This window comes from Balearica regulorum, chromosome 7, assembly GCF_011004875.1.
Source record: "Balearica regulorum gibbericeps isolate bBalReg1 chromosome 7, bBalReg1.pri, whole genome shotgun sequence".
Taxonomy (NCBI): domain Eukaryota; kingdom Metazoa; phylum Chordata; class Aves; order Gruiformes; family Gruidae; genus Balearica; species Balearica regulorum.
In genome coordinates, this window is record NC_046190.1 from 30,825,311 (window position 1) to 30,846,725 (window position 21,415).

The 21,415-nt window shown below is 41.7% G+C and overlaps 2 protein-coding genes across 20 annotated transcripts in view; one reads left to right on the plus strand and one right to left on the minus strand.

Annotated features, from left to right (window-relative positions):
• The window catches only part of LDB3 (LIM domain binding 3), a 128,194-nt gene extending 111,210 nt beyond the window's left edge, over nt 1–16,984 (minus strand). For 12 of the 19 annotated variants that reach the window (XM_075758752.1, XM_075758756.1, XM_075758759.1 and 9 more), the window contains exon 1: nt 10,130–10,345. In XM_075758752.1, the coding sequence (XP_075614867.1) occupies nt 10,130–10,222 (93 nt within the window). In that variant the 5' untranslated portion in view covers nt 10,223–10,345. The other 7 variants (XM_075758748.1, XM_075758740.1, XM_075758751.1 and 4 more) reach the window with 7 other exon arrangements.
• Nucleotides 16,896–21,415, plus strand: part of WAPL (WAPL cohesin release factor) — a 158,322-nt gene continuing 153,802 nt past the window's right edge. Inside the window, exon 1 of the mRNA XM_075758737.1 lies at nt 16,896–16,999. The gene's annotated coding sequence lies outside the window, so the exon portion shown is untranslated. The remainder of the gene's footprint in view (nt 17,000–21,415) is intronic.

Consider the following 21,415-nt stretch of genomic DNA (forward strand, 5'->3'; position numbering starts at 1 on the left):
TATCCAATCCAAACCTCCCCTGGCACAACTTGAGGCTGTTTCTTCTTGTCCTATCACTTATTACCTAGGAGAAGAGACCAACATCCACCTGGCTACAACCTCCTTTCAGGTAGTTGTAGAGAGTGACAAGGTCTGCCCTCAGCCTCCTTTTCTAAAGGCTAAACAACCCCAGTTCCCTCAGCCATTCCTCAAAGACTTGCTCTCTAGACCTGTCACCAGCTTCGTTGCCCTTCTTTGGACACACTCCAGCACCTCAATGCCTTTGCTGTAGTGAAGGGCCCAAAACTGAATGCAGTACTCAAGCTGCAGCCTCACCAGTGCTGAGTACAGGGCAACAGTCACTTCCCTAGTCCTGCTGGCCACACCATTTCTGATACAAGCCAGGATGCTGTTGGACTTCTTGGCCACCTGGGCACACTGCTGGCTCATATTCAGCCAGACGTTGACCAACACCCCCAGGTCCTTTTCTGCTGGGCAGCTTTTCAGCCACTCTTCCCCAAGCCTGTAGCATTGCATGGGGTTGTTGTGACTGAAGTGCAGGACCCAGCACTGAGCCTTGTTGAACCTCATACAGTTGGCCTCGGCCCATTGATCCAGCCTGTCCAGATCCCTCTGTAGAGCCTTCCTACCCTCAAGCAGATCAACACTCCCACACAACTTGGTATCATCTGCAAACTTACTGAGGGTGCACTTGATCCCCTCATCCAGATCACTCATAAAGACATTAAACAGAACTGGCCCCAGTATTGAGCCCTGGGGAACACCACTTGTGACCAGCCACCAACTGGATTTAACTCCATACACCACAATTCACCACAAGTACTACAATGCCTTACAGTTATTTTTTTCTTCATGCCACGAAGACTAATTGTCACTAATGCTGGCTTTAAACTGAAGAGCCATAAATTGTTTATAGTAAGTGTGTGCCCTTAAGCCTGTTACCTTCAACGACAATAAGGGTTTATGTCAGTATTAACAAGTATGGCTAACCAAGAGCAGCAAGTGAGGGAGCCAGAATAGCCCAGCAGCTGGAATGTGGACTCTAAGCAAGGGAAAGGAGGGGATATGGTGCGAGCGTATGAAAGGCTGAGTTCCTCCTAATCCTCAGCTGCCATTGCTACAAATCAAGTGTATTTGGAAGGATTTTGGGGAAAGGTTAAAACCTATTTAGGCGCTCTGTCCAGGCACTGAACACCTGTGGCACAGATGATCACAACAGCAGCTACGCATGTGGGAGGTGCAGAAAGTAACTCTACCCTCGCCAGAGGATTTGCATGCCTTTAAGACATTTGACCCATTACGTCTTCCTAAAACAGAAGCAAGATCTCATTGACTTTCTGGAAAAATGTCTGCTAGCCACTGCTAACAAAAAGACTCCTCTTGTATGAAGCACATTCAAGATGTCATCTGGAGCCATTTATAAGCTGGAAACTAATTATTTTGAGGGTACCTAATTTCAAAAAACAGAGTGCTTACACTGAAAGGCAGTGGGTGGGGGAAAAAAAAGTTCTTCCTTCCCCCTATAAATAAGAGCTGGGTGGTCCTGTTCCTGAAAATCTCTCAGAACACACAAACAGCTCCACATTTGGGGGGAAAAAAATTATACTTTATGTGGATCTGAAAATGCAAGTTTTTAGGACTAGTCCCAAAGAATATCCAACAGTAGGGCTGTTCCCAAAGATACCAGCTTCAGGCTGATGGCTCATACGATCAAGCTTTTATTTCACTTAGGTCCTTAAGATATGACAGCAGCTAAGTAAAATACATCTTTTTTTTTCCTCCTCTATGCAGCAAATTTTGACAGGTGATACCTGTTTGCTTTTAAATATATGATATTATTTAAATAACTGATCAACACAATGTGACTGAACAGCACACTTGTTAACATCCTTGTCCTCACTCTGTACTGGCAAGAATTAAATTCTTTATGAAGTGCTATTTATTAAGTATCATAACACACTTTTATCAAAAGGATTTAAAAATTTAGACAGTTGTAACAAAAAGCCTATTCTGAGATTTTGCTCTCAGGTAACCTTTTTATTAAGGCTTTAATTATACTAGTACAGAAGAAATAGCCCTTTAACATGCTGTATAAGCCAACCTTTTTCAATTAGCATTATTCATTTCAAAGCATACCATAGCTGGCATTGCTAGACACTTTTCTAAATTAATTTCTTTTCTCAAGACTTGCAACTACTGATTTTTACCACGTTCAGCAAAAATGTCCCTTCTTCCTCATGATATTTCAATGGAGATTAATAATTTACCTGCACATTGAGCATCAAGCTCTTCCTGCAACAAAATCCAGTGAAAAAAGAAAAGCAGTATCTCATATTATATTGAACACTATTTAACACTATATTATGCATTAAAATGCTGGCATCTTAGGTACCTATGTGCAGAAACTTCTAGTTACACACAAAACAAATCAACTACATCAAATCGTGTTCTCGTCTAGCTCCAGTCCACTATGAATGCTAGATTATAAAGACCACCATTGCGTCTTGTACACTGTTTTGGTACTTTGAGTGTTACTGAAGATTTGGTTTTGTTTTTTAAATACCCACATTTTATAGTTAAAAAATAAGATACTTTTTATGCTGCTAATTAGACAACAAGACTGACCAGATGGGAAGTGCTGTTGCTAGTATAGAAAATTAGTGTTAACAGATTCACAGAGCTTATTTCCCTCTTTGTGTTCCACTAGCTGCAGAGTATTTTGCAATACTGTATTCGGAATGGAGCTAATGACAGGGTTATCTGCTGTGTTATGAAGACAGCCATTTACTGAGTTCAGACATGAGACACTAATAAAAAGTTCTACCTGCGAAAAGCTTATTGTGCATTTTAATTATAAAGCACTACCAGTTCAGCAGCTTTAAATTAATAATTTAATGGTTACCTCCTGCTGTGTTTACTAGTTCTAAAGGATCTGCAAAATTATTAACTTTAATAATAATAAAGTAAATCTGAGGACTTCCTGAAATACTACATCGACTATATTCTTAACTACATAAACTCTAGGTCAAAGGCTGAGCCATTTGTCAGACCAGGGAACATATTGCTAAATGTTAAAACAAGAAAAAAATTAAGATAACATTTGAATTGTGGACATGTTTCCTTAGGTTAAGAAACCTTGTCCTCTTCCTCCATAAAGACAGAATAACTATGGTTATCCCCACTTGTGAACTTCTCAGATTCTCACAGTTAACACTATGTCTCCTGTTCAAGGGAAGGGTTATGTTCCTCCCCCTCCTTTTGCAGGAAAGCAAACTGCAAAGTCACTTTGGAGTGGAGTGGGTATTGGCACAAGTAGTAAGCTAGCACCAATAAATACTGACAGTATTTAAAACTGAGTTGGTAACTGCATAGATGACATTCAGCCCGATTATTTCATACACCGAGTTTTTTTCATGGATGATGCCACATAAGCACTGATGATTCAGATAACAATCACACCTCAAAGAGAAAAGTTGCATTTAGCAGGTGAAAAAGAACGGGCTTCAAACCCACGGGTTATGTATTGTGTGTCAGAATAGTCAGAGCAGCAGGTTTGATGATGTAACATCATTTAAGCCAGTACCTCAGCTATTACAGTCCATTATTCATATTAATCTGGCCTACATTCTAGTGGGGCTAAATGTTTCTCCTGAAATTCAAAACACTGAGAAACAATCTTAGAGCTATGCATGATGTCTGCACAGATACTGTGCAGAGTACATAATACTCCTTATATACTCCTGGCCTTTAGCGAGCTTAGCATTTAGTGATTACTTTAATCACACAGATAAGAGGGGCTGCCTTTCAGTTCCAAGCACATACTTGATTTAAAGGAGAAATCATTTGACCAAGAGCTGTAGTTAGCTCCATATCCTTCATGCAAGTTATTTGGTTGAGTACAGTACCTGCATTCAAATCACATTGCATTATGATGCTAAGATTTAAAGAAAAATTATAATAAATTGACTCCTCCCCCCAAAAAAAACCACTGAGTTTAATAGTACAACAACAAGCTGCATGGATTTTTCAGAATGTTTTCTGCAAGGAAAGAAAACAAAAGCTTCTTATAAAATGATTGTTTAACCAGAAGGGAAAAAAATGGTACGTCTTGTGCTGGAACTGCTTTGTATGACAAAAATTGAAATCAAACCTTCTCTTGAAGCATTAGAGGCTTAGGTGAAACATCCATTGGGATTACTCCTCAGACCTGATACAGTACTTTTGATCAAGAGAAGGTCTGTTGTCTACCTCAGAATAACGAATGTCTTACCTCTTAGAGCACCTGCACAGCCCCATTTAAACCTGTTCTGCTTTATTCAGAGCAGAGACTTGAATCAAGACTCCAGTATCCAGGGTTGTTCTAATCTCCAGGCCCCAGAACCCATCTCTTTCTCTGGCCAAATAAATATTATTTAAACAGAATGCAACTAGAGAATTTAATCTCTCCCTCCTTGTCCAACATACACACGCCACTCATGTTTGAGGAGAAATGCAACCATATCATAGGAATGCCCTATATATTGAACTGTCATTCATAGCGTAGATGCTGACTACTGGAACATCTCAAATAAACACTACCAAATCAGGAGTTTTAGGAGTTACGTGCAGGGTTCAGGCTCACAGAAATGCAATCATTTCTGATAACTGTGACTGTAACATACCAACTTGCAGATTAGTTTGAAAGCAAAGATACCATCTAAAGTAACTAGTTTTCCCTCATGATACTGACACATCCGTACATATAACAAATGACTGCACATAATAAAATTAAGAATGCTATAACTTTGGATGGGGTGACTCTGTTGCTCAAGAAGTCATCTACAAGTTAAGCAGATTATCCTAAAGCAATGCTGACACCCACAGAACAATTGTTTTATCAACAACATATAGGAAAGTTTTGGAGTGTTCTTAAAAATTGGCCTGGAAATATTTCATTTTCCTCTCACAAGGAACTACTTTGAGCTAAATTGTAGAAGACTGGAAGAATGTGAAACCACCTGTGCATAACAAATTACTATAGCTTATCTAGACACAAGATGGTCATTACATTAAATAGCTTACTCCCCCTCTCAGAAGTTCACTCAGTGTCATTTGAGTTTTGGGGGAAAAAGGAAACATGTCTACTGAATAATAGTTTAAAAAGAAGGCTTTTAGAGGACATGAGACTTGCCTGTTAGTTTTGTAGAGTATCAGCTATTTTAAATACCAATCTATAGCTTTTATTATTGTAAAGGCCTTCACACTTGGAGATGAAAGAAAACCTCTCGAAGTTGTAGCTATAGAACAACTACTCAGCAGTTCAGTTCATCAGAGATGGATGCTTAACAGGTGATGTCGAATCAGCACTTCAAGGGAACTTGTTAAATTTCCTCAGTTCAGTCAATCAAGGTACACTTCACTCTTATTGCAATTTCTGTACAGCACCACGTGGCCATCCAAATGACAGTTGCAACATGCATAGTGCTTAACCCAGATAATCTGAGTTTCCCTGCCTTCAAGAATGGATGACAAAAAAAAAAGCCAAGAGGGACTCCCTTCGCCCATCACTTGACTGTTGTAAGTCACTGATATCCCATTTGCAATAAGGCCAACACGAAATGAATACTCTCACAATAGCTCCTCTAAAGGAAGCACAGTCATAGCAAAAGGTTGACATATGTATGCTCAGGAGTCAAGGAGGGACAGAAAGTAATCAGGAAAAGATGCTGGTAAAAGGAAAGAGCCCAACAAATGTGAGAAAAGCCTTCCTGCTCCTCCAGAGACATGGACTGCAAAATGCAAGAATAAGGGCTTCCCCACCACCACCCCAAAGAGCTGTTTCAGGCTGCTTGTATCAAAATAAGTATATAGATCAGCTAATTTTATTTTTTTCCTATTAGTGTTTGCCATTTCCCCTCACTGCGCTTATGTCATCACCAGATTTCAACTTCTTCCTCACCTAATAGAATAAAGCCAAAACACTTTTGTTTTAAACACTGTCTGCTTCAGGATGTGGTTTTTGATTTTGAACCCAAGAAACATTAAAAACCCCTTCTATTAGGAAATACAAAACTGTATGGATAACCACAGAGTGAATATACCACTCATGACTTACTACACTGTTCTGGATAATATTTCTGCTATCTCAGACAACGACAATTTTTGCATACCTTTCAGCTCATTGCATTATCTACAAACCAGTCTGTCTCACTAGAAAAGCTTGCCGTTCAGCAATAATCATTCACAAATATATGAAGGAGCTCTGCTATTGCATTCATCCATGTACAATCGTACCATCTTAGGTAACATGGCAACACAGCACTTAGATAATTAACTATGCCTAAAAGCCTTCTTACAGAGGATTAGGTCTATAAAATTAATGAATTCTGCTTGCTTCCAGACAGTTCATGCGAGCAGCAGAAGAAAATAACCTGCTTTGCTGCCCACGTCAGTTTGGAAAGACCAGATTTATGCATATGATCACTCCGCTGGTGACAGCTCTTAGCATTGCCAACAACCTGCAAGTCGCATTCATTTCAGTAGACCTGACAGATGCTGAGCTTTACTAAGAGTCTGTCAATACTGTTTTTCTATCTCTGCTACCTGCTTATGAATTTGTTCTAGAGGGTAGGATGGTCTGCAGGGTGGGGACTGCAAAAATATTTTTTAAATCTTCCCAGATTATTTTCTAATGCCATTGCTAAAAGAGTGTGAAAGCTGCAGAGCGACCTTACCTTTTCTCCACTTGTTTTTGTCTCCTCTTTTCCTGTCCCTACCCCTCTACGTTAGTCAGGCACTTATTTTTAGATAAAGAACAGATAAGCAGAACAACCCATTTCAGTGGAACACATCTTCACCTGTCACCTAGCTAACTGACTCCTGTGTCTTATGCTGTGGACTATTCAGCAGTGAGCTGATCACCTGGACCTACCTGAAGGAAAGAAAATAGAGTGTCTCAGACAGCATTTTAAAGAGCCTTTTGAAATAGAACTGTTGTATAAAACAGCTCTGAGTAATTCCCTTCTTTGCCCACTGTTTTAAATGTATTTTCCTGAACAAAAGCATTAGCAATGCCACAATCTTGTATTGTGCTTTTGTCAGGAGGCTTCAAAGACCTTCAGGTTTTCTATCCTGCTTCTCAGGTGGAGAAGTGCAAGCTGAGTGGGAATTGTACGGGGCTGGCTGACAGAGTGCAGGTCAACAGACAGCTAAGCCACAGCCCTAGTTCCTAAGTCCAGGGTGCCCACTTCATGTCTGAGTGTGGGCTAGCTTCATACTGGCACCATACTAGCTTCCCCTTTCAGGAAGGTCCTTGGAAACATGCAGGTACAAGACTATAGATGGGATGAACAATCCCACTGTGGTAGACTGTTGCCGTCATCTTTCTCAGGAGCTCAGAGGCAACTCTCTCACCACATGACTTGGGGCATGACAGAAGAACACAGAGCCTCCATGAAAAATGATGAATCTTTGTTCTCTGTGGCCCACCCACAGACAGCCTTATTGATTGGCGATAGTATAATGAGTGTGTCTACACGTAAACCCTATCTGCCTGCACAGAGGGATACTACGCATAAGCAGGAAAAAGGACCACGGCACATCTAGTATTAAAAGCAATTATAAGACCCTTTAAGTTGAAATGTTTGGTGTTTAGGACTCATCTTGCACATAGAAAGTCTAATCCCATCTCAGGGCAGCTGTGGATCAAACACGGTCCTTAGATAAGTGTACAACATCCACTGGCAACATTTAGAACTGTGTGCCCTTCCCAAGAAGGGGATTTTCCTTACAGTTATCTCCCCTTCCACCCACCTGCCAAGAATATCTTGAGAATACAATACAGCTTTCCTCTTCCCCCCATGGTAACATTGCAATTATGGCTGAGTTCACAGCTCACCTTCCTTATGACTGCAGATTGCTGATTAAGGGGAATATCTGATTTGTTTAGAGATACTCTTAAAGTCTATTTTTTCTTTAGCATCTTTCACATAAATATATTATCATCAAAAGCCATGTATTATACTGTGTTCCAATTAAAAAAAAAAATTACAACCAGCAGGCATTCCTACTCCAGCCCTCCCTGAAAAAGGCCTACGTTCATTTCTGCATGCCTGCTTTTCCCACCTAAGGCAGGCTATAAAATCCCATCCCATCCCAAAGCAATGCTCCCAACTAAAAATTTGACCTCACTGGGGAAGAGTTCAAAACATTTAACAGTGCTTTCTGACACTTCTAGTGCTGGAAATGCAGCCAGCTGTGTGAAGAGGTAGTTCCTCCACACCTCTGGGAATCCAGCCATTGCAGTTTCATGCCCATTTATCATATGCTCTCAAAAGCCTCATGAGAATCATATAGCCTTTGGGCACAGTAAGTATACTTTACGAGATTATAATCTGAGACAATGGGTTATTTGGGAAACAACTGGTTTTTAATTTCTGATTGTGTCATATACAGTGCAAGTGCCATAGCCCCAGCTCTTGGGGCTGACAACCTCTAGGCATGACTGAATTACTTACACCCCCCCCCCAAAAAAAATCAACACCATACAGCACAGGCTTCAAAGTGTCATGAAATGCCTACAGAAATATGTTGGCACCTTTCTGTACTTACCTTGGATAGCATAAGAAAAGAAATATCAAAACTATTTACCATAGTGAAATTAGTGCAAGTTTATGAAGTGAGTTTATTTTTGTTGTTTTTTGTTTGTTTTTAGTAACACTGACAGAACAGCCTTCTTTGCAATCACTATGCAACTCCTGGCAAAAGGTGTTATGAAAAGATCGTCTCATCATCATAGGACTTAGTACTAAGGTAAATACAGCTCTATCTACAGAGAAAGGAATATTGTGCATAAGAATAAGGGAGATCAAATAAGCCAGAGCTTTGTGGTACGAATATGAAGTAGGGTAGTTAAGATTTCAGAAGCTCACTGATAACTTTGAATCATGATTGTTGCAGGGATATCAATTTGGTACCCACAACTTAACAGACTGTATTTTTTCTATTATGCAAAAAAAAAAAATTTTCAAAGTAGCGTAGGTGGCTTTTTTGCAGTGGAGCAGACCTTTTGTTTGCATTCTATTTGTTTACCTGATTAAATCATTCTGGTATTCCTTTTAAACACTGTTATGTAAGTAACCTCTCTTGTCATTGCACTGCAAAATAAGACTTCTGCAGGTGATTTGTGGAGGAACCAAGATGTCTCTAAAAAGATCTGAACATTCTGCAACAGATTTGAGACTGTCAAAAAAAAAAAACAAAGAAAAAAAATGAGGAGGGAGCTGTAAGAAGTAGTAGAAAGCAGAGTTCCCAAAACAGAAGTTACACAAAACTATCTAGTTGGATAAGAGAAGGGTAAGGGAAACGCTTACAAATTTCCTGATAACCATTCAATGTTAAAAACTTTTAAGAAACTGAGATAATTTGGGTAATAAGAGCACTCCACTGCAACACCTTAAAATATTGCTCTTAGGAGAAAAAAAAAAAAGAGAGACAATTAGGAAATAAATGAACTAATCTGTAATTGACAGATACACCAAGGTAATTAACTATTAAATCATATCCTGTTTGTCAGCTGCAAATGGAAGGCTTCTGCATAATTTAAGACTGTATTTTAAGTACTATTGAATCTTCTGCTTGACATGTTTAATTTTCATCCAATTATTGCTCCCACCCAAAAGAAGGAACATTTATCCTTATCTTTGTCCAGTTTTTCATCCAGTTTGAACACCTAGATTTCACATATTTACAAGCAGTTACATGTTTATTTTCTAGAAATATAATTTTATATTCCCATTCATAGTTGTTCTACTCCCTTCCCCCTAAATAAACAGCACCACTGAGGCCCCTATCAGCAGAAAAAGAGACAACACTGTAAAAAATAGAACTGGAATCTTTTTTAAAAGAAACAGTATCATCATTCTTAAAAATATACTAACCAGAACTGTCTTCCTGAGGCATCATCAATGCCAGGTTGTGCCTTGAATGGGCATAAAGTCAACATTATATTATCTTTATTCAGATCTAGCTGCAAAGACCTTCTACTTTGCTAGGCCAGGTCAGAGTGTAAATACAATTAGTTTACTGCTATTTCCCACCCTATACAAGCTCAATGAAGTTTGGTTGGTTTGGGGTTTTTTATCTCACTTACTCTGGAGATGGTCAAGGGCATGTTGAAGTCCTTGCCCCCTTGCAGTCGGAAACCCCATGGTCCAGGTCCATTCAGAGTCACGCTGTAAGCCATTTTGTACCTCTTTCACAAGGAAACAAGACACTGCAGACAGAAGGATGGGGTAGACAGAGAAAGCATGAAAAAGCAGAATGACAAAAGGGAAGAGTTCTATATACTGAAAGCAATTCTCTTTCTGCCTTGCCTGTTCAGTCGTGCTGGGATATCACCTAAGAATAGATGGGAGCTATAACGCAGATGCTGATATCCCAGCTGAGTAGGACCCATAAAAGGTTTGTAACCAGACACCTACTATGCAAAGACTTCATGACTCAGAGGTCTAATATAGTCCCCAGGGAAATGGACAGATCTTTCTAGGCTTCTCAAGCCCCTCTTCATGCTCAGTTACTTTATGGGCAAAACATTTTTTGTAATAAAACAAGCAAACAAAATCCCATGCTAAAATCTCAAACACCCAAATCTCTTTACTAACCTGTTAACAACTACATAGCCATTTATAACTTCTGCTTCAGAACATATGTTTATTGCACCGTGATATATAATGTACTACAAACAAGTTCTTTTTACATAGATCTTTCCAAATGTAGCAGTAAAGGCACCAAAAAGAATATTTACCTTCTGCACTGGTTTGTTAAACTGAAAAAGTATATTCTAGATGCATTTGGCATCACATAAAACCCCACAACTTCACGTTTGGCTCTTGGTTCCACAGTCCTTGCTTTCTCAAGGGAAAATTAAAATGTATTCTCTTTCAATGCAGATAAAGGTGTTATGGGTTATTTCTAATCAGCATTTAATTTCCATGGCAAAAGAATAGTTTCACTACATACCTGTCTCATTGTTTCAATACAAGCCTTCTAAAGGCATGACACTTAAGTAGAAAGCTAAAAATACAGCCAGCTAACTGCTTCCTTAATGCATTCCTTGATTTTTCATAGTTTATATTCAAGTTGTTAGGTTTTCCATAAAAACTTTATAACCCTTGTTCAGTAATGCTGGATAGCATTTCTGCCTTAGATTGGGAATAGCTAAAATACAGAGAACAAGAGGGAAGGGGAGAAGCTGTTGGCAGATATAAGCAAAAAGCTTCTGCTCTCAGGATAAAGCTATAAACATTAAATAACATTCACTCCTTTTGAGTCATTAATATGTGCAGGACTTCCAGAACCACTCTACTGTATCTCCAAAGCAACCCTGCCTTTACCCTCCAGTTACAAAGAAATTCCCATTACATTAAGGTGGGGGGAAAAAAAAAAAGCATCAGTTCTACTCTGATAATCAAAAAGTCAACCAAAACCACATAATGCACTAGAGTGAGGTAGCTCAGTCTGAACATTGATAATAGATCACTCTGCCCATACACCTACCTTAAAATGTGATAGAAAAACTGATGGTGAAACAGCAGAGAGCAAATACTACCAGGGCCTCAGTGTTTATCCAAGAAGATGGTCAATAATTTTCAAAATCATGAGGCAATATAAGTGTTTGTTTAGTATTCACAGTGGCAGAAAAGCTGTTTGTACAAGGGAATAATTAAGCTCCACATAGACACTAGACTAAACCACGTAACCATATTTTTTATTCAGAGGTTCAAATTAAACCACAGCAATTCACACAGATTTGAGTGAAATCTGCACTAAGCCAGCAGAACTGGCCCAAACCAAAGCAAATAGCAAGACACAGCTTGAAAACAAAACTGATTTCTGATGTCTCACAAATACCTCTACGGCAAATCTACATTAACAGCATTGGTAACCTACCCTATATGAGTCCAGAACCAGTGATGTTTGGATGATGACTTTGAGGGGAGACAAAACTGACTTGTTGCACTTCATATGTCAGAGTTTTCAGGCCTGGCAGTTTATCCAGTAAGTCTCTTTCTAAACACTGGTACTGAATTTATTTGTTTAAAGTCACATGCACACACACAAGATTGAAGGTGAATTCTCATTGCACTATTCCTTTCCTTTTCCTAGGAAAGTTTTTCAGTGCCCTTTCTTAGCTCCATTTCAAGGATTCAAAATGGAGTAAAGACAGAAGATAAACATAGTAAGTCACGGTTTCACTAGTAAAGACAGTATCATGGAAAAAGTGTATGCACCTTACCTTCCTATATCTAAACCTTCAGTTATTTGGGTTAAAAAAAAAAAGGGGGGGGGGAAGCAAAACCCCAAACAGAATAAAACTGCACAGCAAGCTGAATAGAGTTAAGTATTAAGGAACAGAAATGCTGTTTAATCAAACACTATGTGCTCCTATCATACATTTAACATGCCATTTGCTTATCAGTTTAGAACATCTCAAAGGGTCTGTGAGATCCTTCAGGCTAGGTGGTGTGCTAGGAAACTAAAGTGGTAATCTCATTAGAGGCACTGTCATTTGAATGAAATGTTAAACTGAGGTCACTTGTTCCTACTCCTTTGGTTTCTGTCTGTGTCAATATGAATGTTCAGCATAGCTTGGCACTTTTAAAAAGAAAGCGCAGGGGATATGCCAGTGTCCTGGCCAACATTCCCCTTCAACACAACAGGACCACGGCTTTTTCACGTGCCTCCAGGTGCATTTTGGAGTAAAAATATTCCAATGGTTTTCTTTCTCTGGGCCTAAGTCCTTTCCTTCCTCCATTTGTTTCCCCTTTGCCTGCATGGAGAAAGCTCTGTGTCTAATAATGAAGTACAAATGGTAAAGCAGCTCACACTGTAGTCACAGCTTCATTTGCTGGAGGCACTCAGCACAGGTCTCACTCGTCTTCTGCAGATTTTTAATACAAGCAACCTTTAAATAAGAAAACTGGTGATCCACTCAGATGACTATTTCAACCCTGCCTGTTTTCAAAGTTGAGAGACATGGGTGTTCTCACTGTGTCAAACATCCGGAGTAAACCCAGGAATTGGACTGGTGCAGCAGGTATAGTGCCATCATGCCTACCAGCACACATCTCAGCAAAACCTTCTGGGAAACCCAAGGATGAAATAAACTGTGTGTACATAATAGACAATGCCCTTGTTTTCAGAAGCTTGTGATGTTTAGATTAGGTTCTAGTTGTTTTACATAACTGCCTGTTACTGTTCCAAAAATATTTTTTGTTTGCTCAAATAACAGTATTTTGTTTCTCTTGGTGTGCCTTCTTCCCTCCATTCTCCAGCGATGTCAAAATCTGACTTGCTTATAGTTCCCTCCCTTCAGACAGAAGCTATGCTGAGTCAGATGAGGTCACTGGTGTAAGGAGTGACATTTAAAGAAAAAAAAATATATTCCAGGATCAGGGTGACATTTTCTCTGCAGATACCAAACCAGAGAATTGTCCAGAGCTCACCGGGTCCCCCCCAAGCTGTCCCCAGCTGACTGATGGGAACAGCTGTAAGGAAGCTGGATGGGTACCAGGCTCCATGGGCTCTACAGCAGAGGAGAATGCTGCCACCTCCAGCAAATACCTCAGAGCCTGAGCAGAGCCATCTTTCCACAGCTACGTCACAGACGTTACACTAGCGGAAACAATCTACATATGCTAGGAGACCATGTTGTATTACAGTGAACTGACTTTAGGAAAACTACAACTGCATGTTTGGGAGTCCATAGCCATTAAGTGAATGAAATAAAAACCACTAGTGTCAATGCTAAATTAAGGTGGAAGGAAACAAGTAATGGAAATTCCAATTGTTCAAGTTGCTACTACTTCATTAAGCTGGCCACATTACTCATCGGTTATATTTTAGCTGCAGTGGTAGATGTACTCATAGAAGAGCCCTGAATTACTGTTACTGCAGCAACCAGGTTGTATTGTTTGTATCATTAAGCATTTCAGAAGTAGATTGCTTGAGAGCTTGACTTCTGATCTCCAATAGACTACGCATGTTTGGCATATAAAAAGATGCATGCAAGGTCGTGGTTTCAACAACCTTTTATGGTTTTCTTTAGGCAAGTGAAAGACTTGCCCTGCAAAGGAATTAACTATCATTTCTTCTTTGATAAAAAGATCTTCAACAAGTTGGACAGACACTCCTTTAAAAAGTAATCAGACAAAAATATTGGCTGCCTTTGTTTCAGTCTCCTTCACCCGAGGGAGTGGCAGTATGAGAAGGCAGCATTCAGCTTTATGACAAACATGTCCTTTTTGTCCCATGGATTCCTGCATGTCCCCAGTAGATTATCTACACTCTTTCAGAAGAGTAGAAAGGTGAGGAGAATAGGTTGGGAGTGTGTGAAGAAACTAGTCACCCAGATGCATGCATGAATAAAAAAAAAGCTTTGAACCACATGTCTGATATGTGCAGTCCTAAAGTTTTCCAAAATTTTGAATGAACCCAAAGCTAATTATATTCCATGTGGAATAATGAGGAAACAACTGCTGTGTCTGGGGACTGATCTTCATTGCAATACACAGGATAAAATAGCACATATTTACCATATATTGGCTAATCAGTGCTAAAGAATTTGAAACTGACACATTAGAGATGTAAAAGCTTTTTAGCTATGAATTCCTACCTTGCCAATGTCCAAATGAATATAAGAGTGCTTAGCAAGAGCAAAGCTTTTTCCCACAAGTTCGGCACAAGTTCAGTGTTGCTTCCAAAGCAAGACTACTACAACGCAAAAGAACTCATTCCATCTCCTTTCCTTCACTGCTGAGCTAATTCTACTCGTACTTCCATGTACAACTTTGTTTCATCCATTTAATCAGAATCCTTGAATTCTTGTGGAACTTTGAGTTCCTCTTAGATGTCCCTTTACCAAGCTGTCTTTTGATCTTTCTTAAGAAGCTAAATTTTCAATCACACTTGGCTTCACTAAATTCTGCTTTGTCGATATCTTTCTAGTAATGTGGTTTGTGGGTCCCAGAATACAGTATTCCTTGGGAGATACGCTAGAGCAATATAATGATGGAATATTATCTCCCTTCTCTGTAATACAATGCCTTCAGAAACACAGCTCAAACTGTTTTCTGTTCAGCTGTTTGCTGCTGCCAGTATCACCTTATCAATTAATCAAATTTGCTGTTTACCCTTGCCTCTAGTTCCTTCACCATGACTACTTTCACCATTACAGAAAAATGACATTTCACACTTTTTTTTACTGCCATGACCTCTTTTCACTACCATAAGAGATTGAGTATACATCATAGCATAGTCAGACTTGATCTTTAAAAGATCTTAAGATTTTTGGCAACTATGTTAAACTGGAAACCATACCTGTGGAGAGACAGGCTACTGAGGCATGGGAAGACACAAAGATACCCGTCCAGATTGTTTACAAAGACTTTTTTTGCCCCTGTATTACAAAAAGACTTAAGTATATGTTACAAAGCTCTCACCAGCATTTCAGTCATTGTTTTTAAAGGCATCCACTACAGCATGTAAAACCTAACACTTCTGTGGTACCTACCTTGCCAAGATACCAAATTTTTTTTTTAGGTAAGGAACACCTAAACACCTGCTATTGTTACCATCTCCATTTTATATACATAGCCATAGTGCTTAGGTTACCAGCTTTAGGTCACAAAATGAGTCAACAGCAGCAGCTGGATTAAAATGCAGAGCTCATTTTCTAATCCAGGTACTTGAACCAGAAAAAGAACGCTACAAAATGCGTTGCTGTTCTGTTTTTATCATTTTTCCCCAACTCAGGGCTGAAACCAGGACAGTTTATAGCCACCCTGTGACTACTGTAATTTGTGCCTTGTTGCAGGGGATCTTAATTGACTGTTTTGGCTTACTGGAGAAAACATTGAAAGAAAAAACCCAAGCACACACACAAAAATGGCTAAAGAGGCTATGTGCAGATTATTGTCAGCTCAACATAGACCAGGGACTGAACTATGACACTGATGTCACAGGACCTCTACGGTGTTGGCTTGCCTCCAGAGAGCCTGAGGTTTGGCACAGTGCAATGAACATGCAACAAGGCTTAGAAGAGGGATCCTGTGCCATCAGTGTAGTTTCTCCATTGCACAGATTCCTCAAGGGTGACCGATTACACCATGCTGGTGGAGCGGTGAGCCCCTGTGCATATGCCCATATGCACAAGGATGCAAGATTTAATATTAAATTGAGCAGGCTCCCAAAAGCTAGATTTCAGCCATATGACTCACTCATTTCTGCCTTCCCAGTAAAGGCTTTACTGGGTAACTTTTTCCACTAGAGAAACTCTTTAAACCTGCAAGGAAACTTTCAAAGACAGCAAGGGGGTCCCACCCTACAGTCCTTATTTGCGAGCTGTCTTCGGCCAGCACAGCGCCTGCTTTCCTGCCCGTTAGGCTTTCTGTCGACCTCTTAACCGGAGAGCACTTGCAGCCTGCTCTCTTTACGCAGACGCGGACCGCTGGAGGCTGCGGGCGGCCCCCGCCACCCCCGGCCCCGCTCTGCGTGACAGAGCTCGTTCCCCTCGCTCCGGCGCCGGCGCCGCTCCTTCCCTCAGCGCCGCGGTGCGACCCACCTTGCCCACTTGCAGTATCTCGAGTAGCACAACCGGTAACTCTAGGCCGACCGGGAGCCCACCGCTACCTCCGGCCACGCACTGCTTTACCGTGTCGCGCCGCAGCCGCAGCGGGTGGGTGGGTGGGTGTCGGCAGGCGTGGGACGGCCGCTCCGCCACGGCCAAGCCCCCGAGCGGACCGGCGGGCGGACGTCCCCGCCCCCGCAGGAGCCGCAGCTGCCCTCAACAGGCGGCGCTTGCGGTCACACGCACCCACAGACAACACCCCCCCCCCCCCCCCCCACGCCCGCCCATCCCCGGGCCACCGCAGCCAGAGGGCGGCCCCGGGGAGGGGGTAGTGCGGGGAGCAGGAGTAGACGGCAGCAACACCAAGACGAGGAAAGCACCACTGCTGCCAAGGTGGAGCTTTTAAAGCGCCCGCGGCCCTTCCGGGCGCCTCCGCCGCGCGTGGGCGTGGCGTGCCCGGGGCTCCGGTGCCCACCTGGCGCGGCCAGTGCCGCGCTGAGGGGAGGGGAGGAGAGGCGAGGCCGCCCGTCAGCGGGGCGACGGCTTCCCCGGGGCCGCCGCGAGGGGGCGCTGCGCGGGCGAGGAGGAGCGCGAGGGGATTTGCCGCCACGGGCGGTTGCGGAGTGACCGTTAACCGAGAAACCGTTATCTGCGGTGCCCGAACACTTTTAAAAAATCCGTGTTTGAACGGAGATCACCTCTTGGCCGTGGTGGCAGAGCAGGAAGGGGACACAAAGCTGTGGGGAGCAGTTCGGCTGAGCGCCGGGGGAGCAGGTATCGAGGGGGGGGGGGGGGCGCCGGGCGTTACGCGTCTGGGTGCCCTCAGGGCCGCGGCGAGGGAAGAAATGGCGGCTGCGGGGGCGGGACGGGGGGGGCGCCCGCCTGAGGGACCCGGAACATTCTGGAAGGCGGTGCGGGAGATGGGTGCTGCCCCGGCTTCCCGGCACTCCCCGCAAGGGGCACTTGGCTCCTCGTCTGACAGCGGTCCGGCGGGGCGGGCGGGAAACCGGTGACCTGCCCAAGCTCAGCAGAAGCTCTTAAGCATGTGCTCTTCTGGAGCCTGCAGCCTTCATCCCCCCCACCCCCGCCTTTACTCACCGCCGGAACACGTGGGAAATCGGTGATTTTCCCTTATGAAAAGTGGAAGTGAAGTTCTTTTTTCCCCAGTGGTTCACTGGTGTTGAGAGGTAATGGTTGTTTTAATTGAGTGGAAAAGTTAAAGTGACAGTCCAAGAGGAGAAAAAGGGGTTGGAAGACAATTTTCAAAAAATACAGAATGAACAACCTAATTACCCACCTGAATTGAAGGGAGTTTTTTCCCTTTTAATACTTAGCCTTGTGGTAACTTCATCTGACTGCTGAGTTTTGTCAAGATCCAACCTACCCACTACACACATCCCTCTATTCAGCAGTGCTATGTGAATTTTTTTATAGTCTGCTCCCAAAAGTATCTTCCAGAAAGGCAGCTGTTTTCTCAGTGTAATGACTGAGATACTGCTTTACGAGTTTTAAAAAACAAAAAAAACGTTGAAACACTCGAACGCATGCAGTGCCCCACCTGAGTCGCCTGGGATTTGCACAGGAGCGAAAATACCCTGAGCTGGGGAAGCTCCCGGCCGAGGCGGGAGTCGCGCTGAGCTCGGCTCCGCGGGGCGCAGGGAGAGGGCTGTGGAGACTGAGGGCGGTTTGCTGGGACCGGGCTGGCGGCTCCCCGGCGGGCGGCTCCCCGGCGGGCGGTGCGGCGGCCCCGTCAGCACCAGGGACAGGCGCCTCGCCGCGGAGCCGCGGCGTCTCGGGTAGCCGCGGTTAACAAAACCTTTGGGATGACAGGGTCCGAAAGGGTCTCGGGTCGTGGGCGGGAATAAACCCAGCAATGACATCGCTGAAATACAAACCAACCATTTTTAATACGTTCTCAGCGCAGCTGTGGCCTATTTAAAATAATTGCAGTTGGGGTTTAGTATTTCTCGTCTCAGGGAACCTAAAGTCTGTTTACTTCACATGTGCACCGTACCTAAGTACTCACTGGGATGCACATTAAGTGGGGTATTTTGGTCCAATACACAGGATGCACAGGCCAGGCCAGGAAATCATGATCTCAAATATTTCTGTATTTGTATTTGGCCAAAGTTCATATAGATTGTGACTTAATGGTAGTGGCAAAAATATTCCACTGACAAGTCGGCATACATCCCCAAAGGAAACATTTTGCATCTTGTCAAATGCTTGAATACATTGCTTTACATGGACTATTGAAGTTATCAATAATTACTAAAGACAATGCAGCTTATATGAAAGGTTTGTCAGATATAACAACACGCAAATAGAGCAGATCAGTTTTACCATTGATTATAAAAACAAAGTCCTTGCAACTTTTTTTTTTCCCCCAAAAAAAATATGACAATAAAGAAAGTAATGGGATGGCTGCTGTGGGAGGAAGAAAAGCATACCATAGTGTTGTGCACAGTCAGTTTTATAGATTACTTAATTTTCAACAGTGTATTAGATATCACTTTTTCTAAAATTCATTCATAACTAATATTATATATCTCATTAGAGAAAAAAATGTTGATACTGACAGCAGTATATGTAATAAAGAAAGCAATTAGAAAATTGATTTTTAAACGGCTGTTTGTGGCTGCTGGTGCCTCGAGCCATGGAAATACCAAAGTATTTTTTTAGAATTGCTTCTTATTGCACAGTTATCAGAACTATGAGCCATTGACTGTTCAATTAGTCTTGAGGCAGCAGTGAAATTGTGTGGTAAAATGCTCAAATCAACTTATTTAAACTTGGTGTATCTTTATGTACAAATGGTGATCTAATCAACTCTGATGAGGACAGATACTTCTATATCTACCAATTAATGAAAATAATGGATATTTGCAGGGGGTAACTGCAGTGAGGTGCTTTTCAAGTAAGTGATTATTTGATCCTGAAGTTGGTATAACAAAAGACCTAAATATCTTTTCCTTTTCTGCCAGAAGGCTTCAGAACTTCAAGAGATGTTTTGTTTTTCAGCTTTGAATAATGCTTTTACCATGCTGTAAGCCTCCCTTTTGTAAAAGTTCATACCCTGTTTGCATCAAAGCTATTTGATTCTCTTTGGGAAGATTAGGTGGGAATAAATGAGGGCAGAATCTGATTTGACTTTCTGTGGCACATGGCTAGGCACTTCTGTATGCTCTGTACTGGTTTCATCATATGGTGTATGCATGTGCATTTAAAACTCTCCTCAGACCCTCAGTAGTGTGTTTAAGGAGTAGGAATTTTGATTGTCAGAGGCTTTTTGCAGTGGGATCTGTGTGAACAAATATCAGGATGAAAATACATACTTTTATTATCCTTGAAGTTACCTGTAGCTCTTTGTCATCCTTTGAATTCCTCATCGACTTGCTTTTTAAATAACATTTCAATAATACATTGCTGGCCTACCAATGGCCTTGGAATAGTTCTGTGAAACACCTTCAGGATCACCACTTTGTACAGAAAGCTGAAGACTGCTCTGGCCAGGCCATCCTGTGTGAACAATCCTATTTGCTTTCTGGAAAGTAGCTTGCTGGTAGATTTAGCTGTCCATTTTTCTCTGTGACTCACTCAGTGTGATTTGCTTTTGACCCATGAGTGTTGTTCCAGCCTGGGCAGTTTCCTTTCTTGGGAAATTTGGATAGTTCTGCCAAGGGCTAATTCTGGGTTTTCCACAAGTCTTTATCCAAGTCTTGCAACCTTTATGCAAAACCTTCCTAATTTTGCCTTGCAGAACTCCAAGAGTAAACGATATGCCCGTTTACAGATAAACTTGGGCACTGCAGTAAATTTAATTATCAGGATCACAGAGGGAGTTTATGCCATACTCTTAACTCAGAACTGATTATCTTTGATACCACAAAATAGTGTCTGATGAGCATCAGTCTTGTTCAGTTTGATTACTTGGTGCCTTGATCTGATGATTTGTTCAGTTGAGCCTACTGATCTATTGAAACAATTTTAATTATGACATTTGAAGACTAGGATACACTTAGCTGAGAAAACTGTGAGACAGTTGGCTCTTCCAAATGAGGGCTTAACTCAAGCACCACTTTTCCTTGAGTACCAAAAAATTGTGTGAGCATTAAAATATGCATTCCCAGGGACTTTTAAAAGAGGTATTTAGAAGGGAATAATGACCTTTAGATTATCCAAATGAAGAAAGACTGCCCAGCTCACCTACTTTAACAAACCAGAATTAACAAGTGTTTTGCTCTACTGCTGATAGTTCACTGCATCAAAGCATTAAAGGAGGAGCAAAATGACCTATACTTTTCTGAGAATTTTTCATTTAACTGTAAATAGAACATATGAACTGGCTCTGTGTTTTTTCTCACAGTGGCCTATAAGTAATGCTTTGGCCACTTTGTAGTTGCAGGTAAAGGTAATGATTTTAAAATAAACTTGGCAGCCACTGGAGAATGACTGCTGGTATATGTTTTTCAAAGGGAAGCATCTCAGTGCCCCACCTTTCAACATCCCACAGAACTTTTCCTGGCCCTTCAAACATAAAGTAAATTTGTTTAACATCACTGCCTCAACAGATAACCTGGAGTAAGCTATTAAATATGTCTGCTAAAAGGGAAATAGAACAAACTAGAGTGAAACCTAAGCACAACAGTTTTAATTTAATACATTTATGCTAGCAGTCTGTCTTGCCAGTTACATAAATCTACACAAGAGAATATGTGCAAAAGCAAACACTTGCAACTCAACGTCAGTTAGGAGACTGTAGCCAAGTGCTCCAACAAAATACAGTGACAGAACTACTTCAGATGAGGA